At 51.1% G+C, this 13,567-nt stretch overlaps 4 protein-coding genes across 4 annotated transcripts; 2 read left to right on the top strand and 2 right to left on the bottom strand.

Annotated features, from left to right (window-relative positions):
* Positions 1 to 843: 843 nt before the first annotated feature.
* BO79DRAFT_139732 (uncharacterized protein) lies at positions 844 to 2,034 on the top strand (the record flags this gene model as incomplete). The annotated part of the gene is made up of 2 exons (XM_025678204.1): positions 844 to 1,002; positions 1,066 to 2,034. The coding sequence occupies 2 exons, from the start codon at positions 844 to 846 to the stop codon at positions 2,032 to 2,034; spliced, it is 1,128 nt and encodes a 375-aa protein (XP_025543077.1).
* Positions 2,035 to 2,394: 360 nt separating this feature from the next.
* BO79DRAFT_207378 (40S ribosomal protein uS17) lies at positions 2,395 to 3,730 on the bottom strand. Its single transcript, XM_025682162.1, has 3 exons — positions 3,462 to 3,730; positions 2,876 to 3,114; positions 2,395 to 2,714 (listed from the first exon to the last, which is right to left on the bottom strand). Exons 1-3 carry the CDS (start codon positions 3,634 to 3,636, stop codon positions 2,646 to 2,648), a joined length of 483 nt encoding a protein of 160 aa, XP_025543076.1. The 5' UTR covers positions 3,637 to 3,730; the 3' UTR covers positions 2,395 to 2,645.
* A 228-nt stretch (positions 3,731 to 3,958) lies between these two features.
* BO79DRAFT_285214 (kinetochore-microtubule binding complex subunit SPC105) lies at positions 3,959 to 9,194 on the top strand. The gene is made up of 4 exons (XM_025688332.1): positions 3,959 to 4,308; positions 4,380 to 4,737; positions 4,789 to 7,394; positions 7,452 to 9,194. Exons 1-4 carry the CDS (start codon positions 4,066 to 4,068, stop codon positions 8,892 to 8,894), a joined length of 4,650 nt encoding a protein of 1,549 aa, XP_025543075.1. The 5' UTR covers positions 3,959 to 4,065; the 3' UTR covers positions 8,895 to 9,194.
* BO79DRAFT_63016 (transcription factor domain-containing protein) lies at positions 9,100 to 12,679 on the bottom strand. Its single transcript, XM_025689515.1, has 6 exons — positions 12,414 to 12,679; positions 12,224 to 12,357; positions 11,718 to 12,154; positions 10,985 to 11,657; positions 10,362 to 10,913; positions 9,100 to 10,301 (listed from the first exon to the last, which is right to left on the bottom strand). The coding sequence occupies exons 1-6, from the start codon at positions 12,540 to 12,542 to the stop codon at positions 9,305 to 9,307; spliced, it is 2,922 nt and encodes a 973-aa protein (XP_025543074.1). The 5' UTR covers positions 12,543 to 12,679; the 3' UTR covers positions 9,100 to 9,304.
* Between the last annotated feature and the right edge of the window lie 888 nt (positions 12,680 to 13,567).

The following is a 13,567-nucleotide window of genomic DNA, read 5'->3' as shown; positions in this document are numbered from 1 at the left end:
GGAACAGAGACTGTTCCTCTGCTGTCTCTATGAGTTCTTTCAGAGAAACACGAGCGCCTTCAGAGACATATTCAATCGAGTGTTTGAATCGGAGGTGACAGAATGCGGGTTTACTGAGGGCATCCCATCAAGTACTCTACGTACGCAGTGGGGTGAAATGGTGAGATATTCGTACCCGGAGTGGAAAGAAGTTCAGCAGCATACATCCGAGGGACATTGGCGCTGGATCCCAACCTTGAGACGGATTAGAAGGACTGCGAGGTTATTAGGTCTCCATATAGTCCCGAATTATGTCGACGACAATGAGGAAACTTGCAGCCATCAGCAGAGCCTGACACCACAAGTCGAGATGCCAGAGATAACTCCTCAAGACACGTCTATGACACAGCGCCCTGAGAGAAGAGATGTTGGTATTACTGAAGTGCAGGAACAAGCCCCAGTACCAGAGATCGTGGATGTAACTCAGATCGATATTAGCCTATGCAGTGGCGGCGACAAAGTATGCTTTTGGTGTGTACAAGAGCAGATTTTGAATGTGAGACCCAAGTGACACCTGAGTAACATATAAACTAATACCACATTCAGCAGAAAGCACGTAAAGAACCGAATACTGTGGGATCTCGTTCACGTTGGACTGATGAAGTGCCTCCTGTCATATACAGATGGTCTAATATCGACAGTCAAGGCGTCAATTCAAAAATGCTATTCCTGGCCGGACTTTTTGCAGATGGACGCCAATTCTTCACACCTGGGGATATATCTCAAGAAGAATTTATCAACTACTTCTCTAGACATGTTCACATCGACAAAACGCCATCACCGTTCATATCTACGTTTCGCTCAATGTTATCGCCTGTTCACAGAGCACTCTGGAACAAAGAAGGCGCTATTATATCCATCATTGACACACATAAGCTTGATACCGACGTATATCCCGCGATCAAGCTATTCAGGGAACAAAATCTGCGTATCCGAGGCTACGACGGTAGAGGCGAGTTCTTGGTATGGGGAAAGATACCACCCGCTGCTATAATATGTGCTGTAAAAATAAGCACGATACAACAGCTCGCAGATGAGCATGCTGAGATTGGGCATTTTCTACAGCTTGATAAACTTGCATCTCATAAATACAACAGAAAGCAGTTGCATGGCGAGCTAGCTAGAGATGCCGGCAAACTTGACCACACGTCGGGATATGCAATAGGAAAATTTCTTAACTCTATTAATCTCCCATTCGAGTTCAGCAGGGAGGTGAGCGGGGGCTTATTCCACTCCTGGAGACTGAAGAGGCAAGGAACTTGGGAGTCCTTTCATGAGGGAGTATGTGCTGGCTACAATCGCTCTATACCATCTACCAGTGTCAGCGAAGTCGGACGTCCAGAATCCATTGTTCATGATATATCGGATGACGACTCAGTCACCGAGTGTGGATCTATTGCAGAAGACGAGAAAATGAGTGATAGCGAATCTGAAGATATCGGTGCTAGCTCACCCTGCATGGGGCGCGAGTTAGCCACACATACCTCAGAACGAAAACCCCTTTCCACTCCTGACTGGTTCTTCATGAGAAATACAGATGATGAACTGATAACATACGAAGATGGAGAAGAAGGAGCCACTGGACGGCAAATCAACCTATTTTCCGAACAAAATCCTGACCGATCGGCTGAGCTGATTACCGATTGGCCTGAAGAAGACACTCAAGTACTGTCATCCTTGAACTTGAACATATCTCAGACTCGCATCCCTACCATCGAGATGTTCGACCCCAAAACTGGCGGATGGGTCCAAGAACAAGCGAGACTCGCGCAGAAAATGGAAGAGGACGACTGTCAATCTTATATGCAGCCACCATCCAGCAATGATACTCAGGAAATGAGGAGTATATCCGTGGAAGGCGAAAGCGACATTATGCATGATATCGAGACTAGATATTCAATTCTGAGCATGTCCCGTGAATTGTCAGAGGATGTTCTGCCCCACATTCGGTTTGCGAGAGATCGAGAACGTCGAAGACGCTGGCTTCTTCAGTAGTCTCGTTCCTCTTTCTGCCCCAGATTTGCAATACCCTGTATTGCGGACTCGCCGTCGATGTTATTATTGGTTCAGGACTCACGATTATTAAAAGGAAAATTGTAAGATAAGGGTCGACAGGTCTGGTTGAAGGAATGGTGTACGTTAGTACCAAGGGGAGAGATGTACTCCGTAGTGTTTGATTAATGAATTGGAGATAACTGAAAGGCCACTAAAATGTAGCTAGTACTTGCTTTATATCAGCTAATTAGAATGGGTCAGTGCACCTACGAATACTACCGTTGACTATTGGCGCTAAGTGCCCGCAGTGAAAGCGATAAGGAACATCTACAAAAAGACCCAAACTGGAAGCGGCAGTGACTCGATTAGAAAGGCTAGATTTCACACTAGCATACTGAACTCTCCCTCAGTGCTCTGAGATCTCGTACAGATATAAAAAGTCTATGTGGGAGAATCAAAGTAATTTTTTCATTGGATATTCCTTCCACAAGGGTACCTGGGACATGAAATCGTGAAACAATCCCAACCCGAGAAACTATTCCGTTTATATCCAGTCACGCCGCTGCCCTAGGTTCGTCCTCGCGAAAACACACCCTTCCTCATCGAGACGCTTAGAACTTGGAGAAAGCCTTGACGGCCTTACCGGTACGGGGAAGGACACGGAGGACGTTGAAGCGGACCTGATTAGCATGTTAGCGCATCCGTTGCAGATGGTTGTGCGAGTCATGTGGAATATCTTCAGTAGCACTAGGCGTTATCCGCATTCTTTCCAGGCGTATAGGAAAGAAACGCATTTGCCACCAGCAACTGCAGAAGATATTCCGAGGAAGTTTTGACATACAGTCTTGGAGAGGGGACGGCACTGGCCGACGGTGACCCAGTCACCTTCCTCAACACGGAAAGCGGGAGAGACGTGAGCGGCAAGGTTCTTGTGTCTCTTCTCGTAACGGTTGTACTTGGGGACGTAGTGGAGGTATTCACGGCGGATGACGATGGTACGGTGCATCTTGGTGGAGACGACACGGCCGGTCAGGATACGGCCACGGATGGAAACCAGACCGGTGAAGGGGCACTTCTTGTCTGTTCGATATCAGTTATTTTGTCCCACCTGGGATTTGAACAACATGACTGGACTTCTCCGGAGCCTTTGAGAGATGAGAATAACCGGGTTCCGCAAATCAGTCGCCAAGCGCTCTTTCCAGGTGTGATCTCTGATTCCTTCTCTTGTCGCATTTCATCCCGATCCTTTGCATGGTGAAGTTGCATTTATCGTAGACTCATGCTGGCGCTCCCCAGGTGATTTTTCCCTTTTTCCATGCGGCATATTCTCATCTCCCCATAGCCTCCGAAAGATTCCCAGTCCCGGTCCCGCATGATCGGAAGTCGATAACGCCGCAAAATAAAATTTCAACATAGGTCGTGCATACCGATGTAGGAGCCCTCAATGGCGGTCTTGGGGGTACGGAAACCAAGACCGACATCCTTGTACCAACGGCGGCCGGTGCCAACCTTCTTGCTCTTCGCCTGAGCCTTGGGGTTGACGAAGATGTGAGGCTGCTTCTGGAACGCACGTTCCGACTGGACGGTCAACTCGGTCGCCATTGTTGCGAGAATTCAGTCCGACGAGGAAGCGAAGTCGAGCTGGGTGGTATAATTCGTCGCGGAGGGTGGGTGTCGGGGCCTGCGGTGGTCGACGTCGATGTTGGAGAAGATTTATTCGACGATGGCGGATATTCGGCCTGTGAGTGTGCGATGGGGGCGCTAGTCTGTTTTGGGACTCGGCTAGGGCTATCCGTTTTGGTTTGTTTACATCCCCCGGTCACATGAGCGCCGACCGGGTGACGCGCGGGAAGCTCGAGGCCCAATCCATCTAAGTGTTTATGGTGAAACTTTAGGGGAGTAAACTCGTTGGTTGTTGTCATTCCCCGGACTGATCCCCCTAACTAGTCAGTTGGATATCGCGGGTGACGCTTTTAATCTACCTCATTAATCACTTCTTCATCTTTCATGTCCCCCTCAATATAGACTCCCATGGCGTCCCGAAGTGACTCCGCGGGGTCTTCCCGCCCGCGATCTCGTCGCTCTATCGCCCATGTCCCTCGATCGCAGTTGACCTCTACCTTGGACAAGGAGAATGCCACCACAAATATCAGCTCTTCTCAACCTATTGGTGAGCGTCCAAAGCTCTCGGCAAAGGATAAGAAGTCGCGCAGTAAGAGTCTGGGACCTGGTGGTCTAGATGCGCTCCAAGATTCAAATGGCAATCGACGCAAGGTAGCTCCGCACTCTGCCCCCCGATGCCCTTATCTGTCACTTATACTAATATAAATCCTGTCGCGTTCAAGTCTACTGCAGCCTTTCCCCTCAAGTCTATCCTGAAACCTACAGTTCCCGTTTCCCCGGTTCGCAACATTCCTACGTTTGAGGAGACACGCAGACGGACTCCCGCTCGAGGTCCACCTCACAATGACGGCACAGGTGAAGCCCCGGACCAGGGCAAAGAGGGCATGTTAATAGACTTCGATACTCCGGCACAACCGTCAGGCTCTGCGGGTGACGACCCGTCCAATCCTTTCGATAGCTTCACCGCCGCTTCAATCCGGGATGAAATGGCCGCGGTGAGAGAACGGGAAGAGAAGGAACAGCGGGAGCGCGAGCGCAAGACGATCCTTGAGCGAAGAGAGGCGCGCCGGAAATCTATGGGTTCGTCATACAGCTTTCCTATTCTAACATTAAGCTGACAGACCGCGACAGCAAATCGCCGTGTTTCATTTGCCCCAGAAGCAACATTGCACACGTGGAATGTTGTGGAGATACCTGATGACTCGACCTCTTCGTCTACTTCCAACTCAACCAGGCGTGCATCGTCCCTGGCAAATCAGACCCCCGCGCAAAAGAATCCCCCGGAAGATCCTCCTTCTCCAGACCTGGACGCAGAATCAGATATCGGCTTTTCCCCCGTTCAGTACCCAGATCTACAGCAGCTCCAGAACCGCTCAACGTCGTCGCAGGAGATGTCCTCAAGCCCATTCAGCGGGAGCTCGGCGGACGGCAGTGAATATACCGGATTACAAGGTTCGCAGGAAGACATCGACGATGATGACAATTCGTCAGTTTCCGGCTCTGACGGGGAAAGTACCGCGATGAGTATGGACGATATGACCGCTCGTTCTGCAGTCACGACTCGGTCAGATGGGTCTGAGGCTAGCACCAGCTCCAGTGCTCGGCTAAATGAGGCTCTACGGCAAGCGGCCCGAGAAGCAGGCACTCGTGGCATTGAGGACGATGATGACGGTGACATGTCGATGGAGATTGCCGATCAGGAGATCACAGGCGCCTTCCAACCTTGGATCAAGAAAGGTGAACGCCAAAGTTTTGATTGGGAAGACATTAGCGCTCGGCATGACCAGGAGAATGTGCAGCCCTCAGGGTTCGTGGCCGACCAACCGGCTGAGGTAGATGCGGCAAGCGACAATGAGGATGAGGACCTCAGTATGGAAGTGACGAATGCCATTGGACGTATTCTTCCAGGCCAGCAGAGCCGTCGTCAGAGCATGAGAAGTCGCATGTCACTTGGCGCAGAGACCGTGTACGATGAACAAACAATGGAATTGACCAATGTCGTTGGAGGCATCGCGCAACCTATCTCGCCAGCCAAGTCAACAGGAGCCTACAGTAACGCAGACGAAGATGAGGAGATGACCATGGAATTCACATCGGTCGTTGGTGGCGTTCTGAACAAACCATTTACAGCTAATGTCGCCAATGAGAACGACGATGGCCCAGCAGAATCCTTCACGCCAAGTTCCAAGGCACCGGATTTCTCTGCCTGGGAGAACGAAGATGACAACATGGATGAAGGAATGGACATGGAAATGACCGGGGCCATTGGTGGCATACTTCCCGCAGCTCAGGAGCAAACCGAACCACAAGATGAGGATCAAACCCAGGGCATGGATTTCACGACTGCTGTGGGTAAGATAATCTCACCTCAAGCAGGGCCACAGGAGACCGTTGAAGAACCAATGGAAGTAGAGCCAAATGCCGAACCGACTGCTGCTCGCCTCGGTAGCTCACCCTTCCAGGGTTCCGCTCGTCAGTCCCCAGCTAAATCACCCGCCTCGTTCCATGTCGCTGCCGTTGCTTCAGAGAACGGAAGCCCTAGCCTGGCGAGTGTGAGATCCAGGCGGACCCGACAAAGCCTAAGCCATGCTGCTTTGAGCACCCCAACCTCTCAGACATCACAGCCATCCCCGAAGGAACCGGCGCTGCAGGCCAGCGGACTCTCACCTGCTGAAACTCCGTCTAAATCCACTGATGATCAGAGTACATCGCCCGAGAAGCCACCGCAGGCGAACCCTACGGGACCTGCAAGCGGGAAGAAATCTCCAAGGCGTAAAAGTCTTTTCGAGAAGTCTGCATCTGGAGAGTCAGCTCCTCTGTTTGTCCTGCAACCTCATGGAAAAAGACGATCTTCAGGTCTCGGGATCGATAAAGAAGGCCTTGGGTCGCCCAAGGTGGCCGCTATGCTTGACAAGCGTCGATCGATTGGTGAAGAGGCACCGCAGTTCATCCCCCAGGAACCGTCTAAGCAGGGAGTGCGCTTTGAAGATCCCGTGAAGCTTCAGGAGGAGGTTGAGAGGGAGCGCGAAGAGGAAGAGAACCGAGAAGATGGGCATATTCCGCCCCCACCGCTCAATGATCGGGACCCCACAGCTAATTTGAAAGACATGATCTCAAGTCTTACCCCGAAGAAGAATAAGCTGCGTGGGAGAAAGAGCTTGCATGTTGGCGCCGCTCGTGGCGTCCTCGGCAAACGGCCAGCCGAGCTGGATATGGATGATGAAGATGTTGATAGCACACCTAAGCGTTTGAGGGGGCGTGAAAACGTGAGTCCGGTGAAGAACATCAGGCTTCCTGCACCTCCGTCCAAGGATGAAACGGTTGGGCGTGCAGCCCGTCCGCCTCTCAAACTCTTCAGTGGCTCTCCATTGAAGATGAGCACCACTCCTCTCCAGGAGCCGAAAGGCAGCTCCCTGGCGACCAGTCCGGAGAAACCCGGTCGAGTGTCCTCAAAGTCACCGTCTAGTGCCGAACCAACGGAAGAACAGGACGCTGTTGCTGAAGAGCCTGGTCCGCAATTTGAACCGATACAGTTGCAGGACTTCCTGAACATGACAAACATCCACTTCATGGAGCTCACGACGACAAAACGGCGGCATACCACTGCCCCTGACAGTGCTACCAAACGAGCAATGCGACTTTCAACTGAGAGCGAGACTAAATCAAGTGCTTCTGACTTTGAAGCCTGCGTGGCAGCTGGTTTCTGCACTGTCCCCATGCTTGAGCTCTATCAACACGTAAGCCTCCGCACATCTATCTATATTGCTTTTGTCATCTTACTAACAATACTACAGTCTTGTCGCGAACTGAAGTCCTATATCTCCGAAGGAAGACAGATCATTCGCTCGATCGAAACCGAGACCTATGCCGAAAACCCGCCGCTGTTCCGTGAATACATGACAGCGCCACCCGACATTCGTCTCTTGATGGACAACCAGTTCCGCAACGTCAAGACGCACGCCAGACTCCAAAGCAAAGCCACCTGGTACGAGTGGCGCATGAAGCTCCTCGAAGGCCTGAAAGACGGACTTGACCGGCACGCGCAGGAAATGAAGGCCGACAGTGACATCCTATCCAAGCATGAAGCCCTCCTTACCGAAGTCGTACCGAGTCTCGAAGAAAAGCACTCCGCCCTCGAGAAAGAAGCTACAACGCTCCAGCAACTCGCAGACGAGATGGAGAACTGCGACCAGGACGAACTCCGCAGTACAAGAGAGAAGCTCTCTAGCGTGGAAGCCGAAATCGAAGAGAAGAAGCGCCGACTACAGGAGATGCAAGACGAACTCAAAACCAAAACCGACACGATCGAGTCCGGCACAGCACTCAAAGCAGAATACACCGCTCAGATCGAGGAAGCAGAACGAATCAAAGAAGAATGCCGCGGCTGGAGCGCCAAAGAGATTAGCGAGCTGAAAGAATCCGTCCGCAACCTGGAGCGCCAAACCGGCTGGAGCATCATCTCCGCGACCTCCCATCCAGAAGGATCCTCCGCCGGCCCAGCCATAACCATGTCCTACCGCAACCAACTCCAACTCACCTTCCACCCTGCCTCCTTCCACACCAACACCGACAACAACACAAACCCACCCACACCAATCGACCTAAAATACGCCCCTACATCCGATACCAAGCGCTCTACCACAACACCCACCGCCCAACTCTCCCCCATCTCCCTCCTAGTCCTCAAATCCCTCCAATCCCACATCACCACCACCACTCCCCAACAAAAATCCACCCCCAAACACCTCCTCCACTTCATCTCCCAAGCCTGGGACCTCACCCTCAAACTCGAAGAAGAAGCCCGCATGCTCGAATTCTGCGGCGTCACCAAACTCAAGCTCCTCGAAGCGAACGACTCCTCTCCCTCCCTCCGCGCAAGATGCACACTCCTCTCCACGGGTACCACACCCGACGGCAAACGCCGACGCATTGACGTCGACTTTGCCGTTACAACCCGCATCCTGCACAAAACTACCCATGGCGATGAGGGCCAGGAGAGTGGTAGTGACAAGAGTGATATCGGTACCTTGGATATCAAGACCGATGTGATCGCTAGCAAAGTCTATGGATTCGGGAATGGCAATGAAGCTGGTCTCTCGGAGGTGGAGATGCGGAAGATTCTTGCGAAGGGGCTGCGTGGCGGTGGGGAGAAGAAGGGTGGTGATGCGGCTGCGTTGAAGCTTGGGGGTGGGGTTTGGAGTATGGCGGTTAGGAAACTTAGTGGGGTTGTGTTCTAGTTAGGTGGTTTTTTTTTTTTCTGATGAGGTGTTCGGTTTGGGTTGGTTTTGGTGGTATGGGGTTTCTCTGTTTCGGTTTGTAGGTATTTTATTTTATTGCCGGTTGTGTATATGGATGGGGCTGGTGGTGTTTGGTTGATTGGTTTTCTATTTGTTAATCTGGGATCAACAAAGGGAAGGAGATGGTGTTCTATTTCATGCTGTGTACCTTGCTCCTTTTTATGGGTTTACTGGTTTACACAAGGTACAAGGTGCAGTACAAATGACAACTATATCCACATTTTTCATTACAATATCCGCCTATGTCACTAGTTAAATGATAATAATCTGAATGTCTGATCGTCACTCATGCTCGGTATGTACAATTTCGTTTCTCAGATTCACACATGAAGCTGAATATATCGGTCCGGTCAGGGTGGGAGGTTATATGGATTCGAATACATGCCGGCCATCCACATATCGTTTTCCTGCAATGACTGATCTGCAGTTGTAGGCATCCCGCCATGTTGACTGCGGTTGCGGTTCCGGCTCGGATTCTGCGCTTCAGCCATGGTATTGGCATAAGTGAACTCCATGGGCGCTGGTACAGTTGTCATGGGTTGGCCGGCAACCTGGCTCGTCGGTTGGAGTTCATTACTGCCCGGGTCTGTTTGCCCCGGGAAAAGGTAATTGAAGTCGGGCCCGAACAAGCTGCCTAGGGCGTGTGGCGTGACTTCCCAATCTGCTGTTAAGGGAATTTGCCAGAGTTCGGGCTGAGAAAAGTTGAAGCCGTCACTGTTGACTGTGATGGGGAAGAAGGAGCTCTCGAGGCCTGTTGGTAAAGAGCTATCGTAGGATCGAGGGGGACCGGATGGAGGTGCAGGTGTGGATTGAGAAAGGGGCTGCGTGGTTGTGGTTGTAACCGGGTGAGAGGAGAATGTCGGACCCTGTACTGGACTGGGGGTCAGGTCATCGGGGACCACGTAGCCGGCAGAGTTGACTGGGGGAAGGCCTTCAAGATTCGGAATGTCGATGCTTAGGCGGACGGAGGAAGGCACGGGAGGGCTTGATCCGGATTTAGAATAGGTGGATGTGCGTGATAACTGAGGGGATACCGCACGCACGGATTTCTGATCCTTCGCGGTAGTGCTGGATTTGCGGGATGAACTGCAATGTTTCGTTTCACTAGGTTTGACAGTTCTCTGATTTCGCTCAACGACAACCCTGGCTATGCGCTCGAAATTGGCACACATCCTCGTCATGAAGCGAGCGTAGTGACCAGGCCCATCGCCAGGAATGAGGGTTGCGAAGAACGTCGCCGCCATGTTCAGGGACTGTAGGTCGTCTTTGACTTTCTCGTGCTGCGGGTCTCGTAGAATATTCACAAAAATGTTCATGACCGCCAAAAAGATGTAGTACAGTAAGGACCTGGGTATTGTCAGTCATCAAAGAGCCGCCGTGCAGACAAAAATTCTGTTTATTTCTTACCATATCCATGCAATATCACCCCATGGCAAATTGTTCACTAGTCTCACGGTGTCCCGGGCGGCTTGGACGCAAATCGCAGCTGAAGCAGACGCCTCGCTCGATATCAAGTCATAGTCCATTGGGGGGTGGTTGCCTCTCGCGATACAGTGCGCCGAGGCAAATTGAATCATCAGAGGCAGTCGATGTATCATAATCATGGTATTATAATAGACGAACTGCAGTCCTGCCGAGGCAAAGCCGATCAGGAAGTCCTGACCAGCACCTCTTTGTTTCATTCGAAACTCGAGCGCATTGACACGCTTCCATTCCTCGAGCTCATCGTGTAACTCCCGAATATTGTTGTAGATCTCCTCTGGTGACTTATTCTCCAAAGCTTTCGCTGCATAAAGCTTGCTGAACACGCGGCTTTTGATCACCGTAAGCTGGCAAAGATGGCGGAAGAACGAGCCGTCGCGAGCTTTCACAAACGGATCGTGAATATGATCAACAGGGAAATCCACATCGAAGTCTTCGAAGTGCTGGGCTGGGGCGCTTCCGGATCGAACACAGGCGCTATTTAAAAATCGCAAGTTAAAACTGCTTAGAAAGGATGGACTGTAGCTTTTGAAACTTGCACTTCTTACCTTTGATCGAGGATATATGCAATCCAAAATACCCTCCTTCTTTGCTCCTGTTCCTTTGGGGTGAGGTAAGGCCTTGGTATATTGCGATGTAGACCCATTCGCTGGCAAATGCGCATGGCCGCCGTGATTATTGGTAATGCTGACTGGGTCCCCGAGTTTCCACGAAGAAAGAAAGCCATGCCCAAAAGGGCTTGCACGCTTAGGAGGTCAGTCCGTCGCAGAGAGAGCTCCGCAAAAACCGACATTGCGTTCTTGTAGTAAAGCCATGCACGTTCTCGATCTTTCTCCGATTTTTGACAGTTAGAGAAGCGGTACTCGTAGGCCAACGAGAGGATGATATTGATACTGGCCCATCGGGCAGCATCGTCACACGTTTGTTGGGTGTATTGCCATTCAACAAGCTGCATGAAAGACGATTCATCATAAAGCGGGAATAGGCGGTTCACTGTGCGAAAATAGTCCCGCAACAGAGTGAACACCTCTGCTCTCGGGGGCAAAGGCTTGAACACCTGCGAGGCGAACAGGTCATGGAAAACTTCCGGTCGCCAGGCATCCCAGGCGTTATCACTATTGGAGTTGGAAAATACAACGTTTAGTATCGTGTCTTCGCCAGTCTTGTGCTTAATCCAATCCAGTGCCTCCCGCGATAGAATGGACAGCGAAGATGACCGGCCTAGTATACGTTAGAAACACAATAGGTGCCAGAGAGTGGCGTTATAGACGATTGCCATACCGTAGTACCTCGAATCCTCTCTGCTATCCAACTTGAATACGGGGGCATGGGTGTGAAGACACTTCTTCGAAGAAGAGCTCCCGTCCTCAGGAAGCTTGGACGAGTTAGTAGGGCCGAGTGACTGACGAGATGGGGTGGCATGAGATGCAGTAGATCCTGCGTCTTCCTCAGTTGGCGCACGGTACTGTAGATGATCATAGTCCCTTGAGCCATCCGAGGTCAATGCCCCCGAACTACGCCGGCTGGAGACCTCGCGGGGGCTAAAATAAGGCGAGATCGATTCATCTCCCGAGTCACTTCCATAGTCGGGCCTTCTATTATCATCGTCGCTGAGCCCATCATCCAAACTCATGAGGTCATCGCTTAGAAGGCCAGCGGCTCTGAGAATAGACTCTGTCCTCTTCACTCGGTTTTCCAGAGTCCTCACGTAGTGCGCCCTACGGGTGTTTATTAGCAAGTGCCTTCAGATCGGATATGTATAGAGAATCTAGACAGTAGATAATTACCTCTTCAATTCATCTCTTTTCTCTTTTCTCGTGGTAAATTTGCAAGTTGTATTACGACGCAGGCATTGTATACATGTTGCGCCGGAACCTTCGGTCTCGCACTTAACCTTTTTCTTATAACACGCTTCGCACGCCTGCCACCATAAGTTCAACTGATGTACATCCAAGAGCGGGAGAGGATGTCGCTCACCAGTGGGTTGCGCCTCCGGCTACTCGGATCTTGGCCGCCGTGGGTGCCTGCACCCTTGTGGATGATGGGATGATTATCTTGCACACTCCATGAGGGCAACAACCCCGCAGCTACTTCTGAGTCCTGCATGGCTTTGTATGCACAAAGCAACTGTTTACTGTGACCATGAGTAAGGAAGGCCCATAGGGGGGCTTAGTGGACCGGATGGAGACAGAGCAGCCAGTCGTCTTGTCTGTGATAAAAGCACTAGAAATTATGGCCGGTATTGATTGGCTGACAGTTATGAAAGCATAGAAGCCGGACACAAAAATGAAAAGCAAACTAGAAACATTCAAGGCGCTCCGATCACACAAGCAATGATATACACAGGAAAACGGACGTTAGTTGGAAGCTGACGGCGCGCCTATGACAGCGCTTCACGCGATGGATCGAATATGGCACAGCCGGTCCCGCTTAGCGCTGGATTTTTCGGGTGAAGTGGCGTGTAGCTTATTCCGCCCAGCAAGCGATGGGAAAGGGGAAGGTCGATGTAGAGCAAGATCAGGGACGATGTGTCATATACTGTGTTTGTAAAATGGATCCTCCGATCACTTTGGCTGATATTACAGCAACTGCCAGCAGATGACCAACGTTGGGCAAGATTTTTCCTTTTTCCTCTTGAACAGCCAACCGAGGGTCATCGCCAAGATTATTAATGACGCTCTAGCCTTTGAGGCGCTCGGCGGTCGGCACTCGGTCGCTTCCGTCTCCGTCGGGCTCATTGGCGCCGATGGTTCGTTTCGATTGTGTCTTTAGTCCGTTCCAGAAGGACTGCTCTTTGAACCCTGGCGCTTGCTCGCTTTGAGAATGACTGCACCCGTTTAGAATCTTAACTGCTTTGTGTCAAAAATATAGTGACGTAGTTGAATTGTATAGGATTCTTTACGGCTAGAATCAATGATTCCTTTGAAATCGTCGGTAATGCCACTGTTGGGTTGATAACTGAATCGGTTTAGAATCCCTGTCAGCTACTAACTCGATGCCTGCTCGCACTTGTTTGCTCTCAATGAACCAAACGCATACCTTTTATAGCTCCAGGTCTCGTTGCTACACACGCGTCTGCCATTCGGACGAAATACTTCTAGATCCAGTAGGATACCTTCTATCTCATTGGG

Source organism: Aspergillus costaricaensis, assembly GCF_003184835.1.
Source record: "Aspergillus costaricaensis CBS 115574 unplaced genomic scaffold BO79scaffold_5, whole genome shotgun sequence".
NCBI classification, from domain to species: domain Eukaryota; kingdom Fungi; phylum Ascomycota; class Eurotiomycetes; order Eurotiales; family Aspergillaceae; genus Aspergillus; species Aspergillus costaricensis.
Note: the sequence above shows the minus strand (reverse complement) of the source record. Positions and strands in the feature narration are given on the sequence as shown.

Excerpts from the sequence above, each read along its gene's own strand:
- BO79DRAFT_207378 (XM_025682162.1), bottom strand. The coding sequence starts at position 3,636 with ATGGCGACCGAGTTGACCGTCCAGTCGGAACGTGCGTTCCAGAAGCAG. Across the intron at positions 3,115-3,461 it reads CATTGAGGGCTCCTACATCG|ACAAGAAGTGCCCCTTCACC; the intron begins GTATGCACGACC and ends GATATCGAACAG. Across the intron at positions 2,715-2,875 it reads GCCGTCCCCTCTCCAAGACT|GTCCGCTTCAACGTCCTCCG; the intron begins GTATGTCAAAAC and ends CATGCTAATCAG.
- BO79DRAFT_285214 (XM_025688332.1), top strand. The coding sequence starts at position 4,066 with ATGGCGTCCCGAAGTGACTCCGCGGGGTCTTCCCGCCCGCGATCTCGT. Across the intron at positions 4,738-4,788 it reads GGCGCGCCGGAAATCTATGG|CAAATCGCCGTGTTTCATTT; the intron begins GTTCGTCATACA and ends AGACCGCGACAG. Across the intron at positions 7,395-7,451 it reads TGCTTGAGCTCTATCAACAC|TCTTGTCGCGAACTGAAGTC; the intron begins GTAAGCCTCCGC and ends ACAATACTACAG.
- BO79DRAFT_63016 (XM_025689515.1), bottom strand. The coding sequence starts at position 12,542 with ATGCAGGACTCAGAAGTAGCTGCGGGGTTGTTGCCCTCATGGAGTGTG. Across the intron at positions 12,358-12,413 it reads GCCGGAGGCGCAACCCACTG|GCGTGCGAAGCGTGTTATAA; the intron begins GTGAGCGACATC and ends TTATGGTGGCAG. Across the intron at positions 10,302-10,361 it reads GGTGATATTGCATGGATATG|GTCCTTACTGTACTACATCT; the intron begins GTAAGAAATAAA and ends GACAATACCCAG.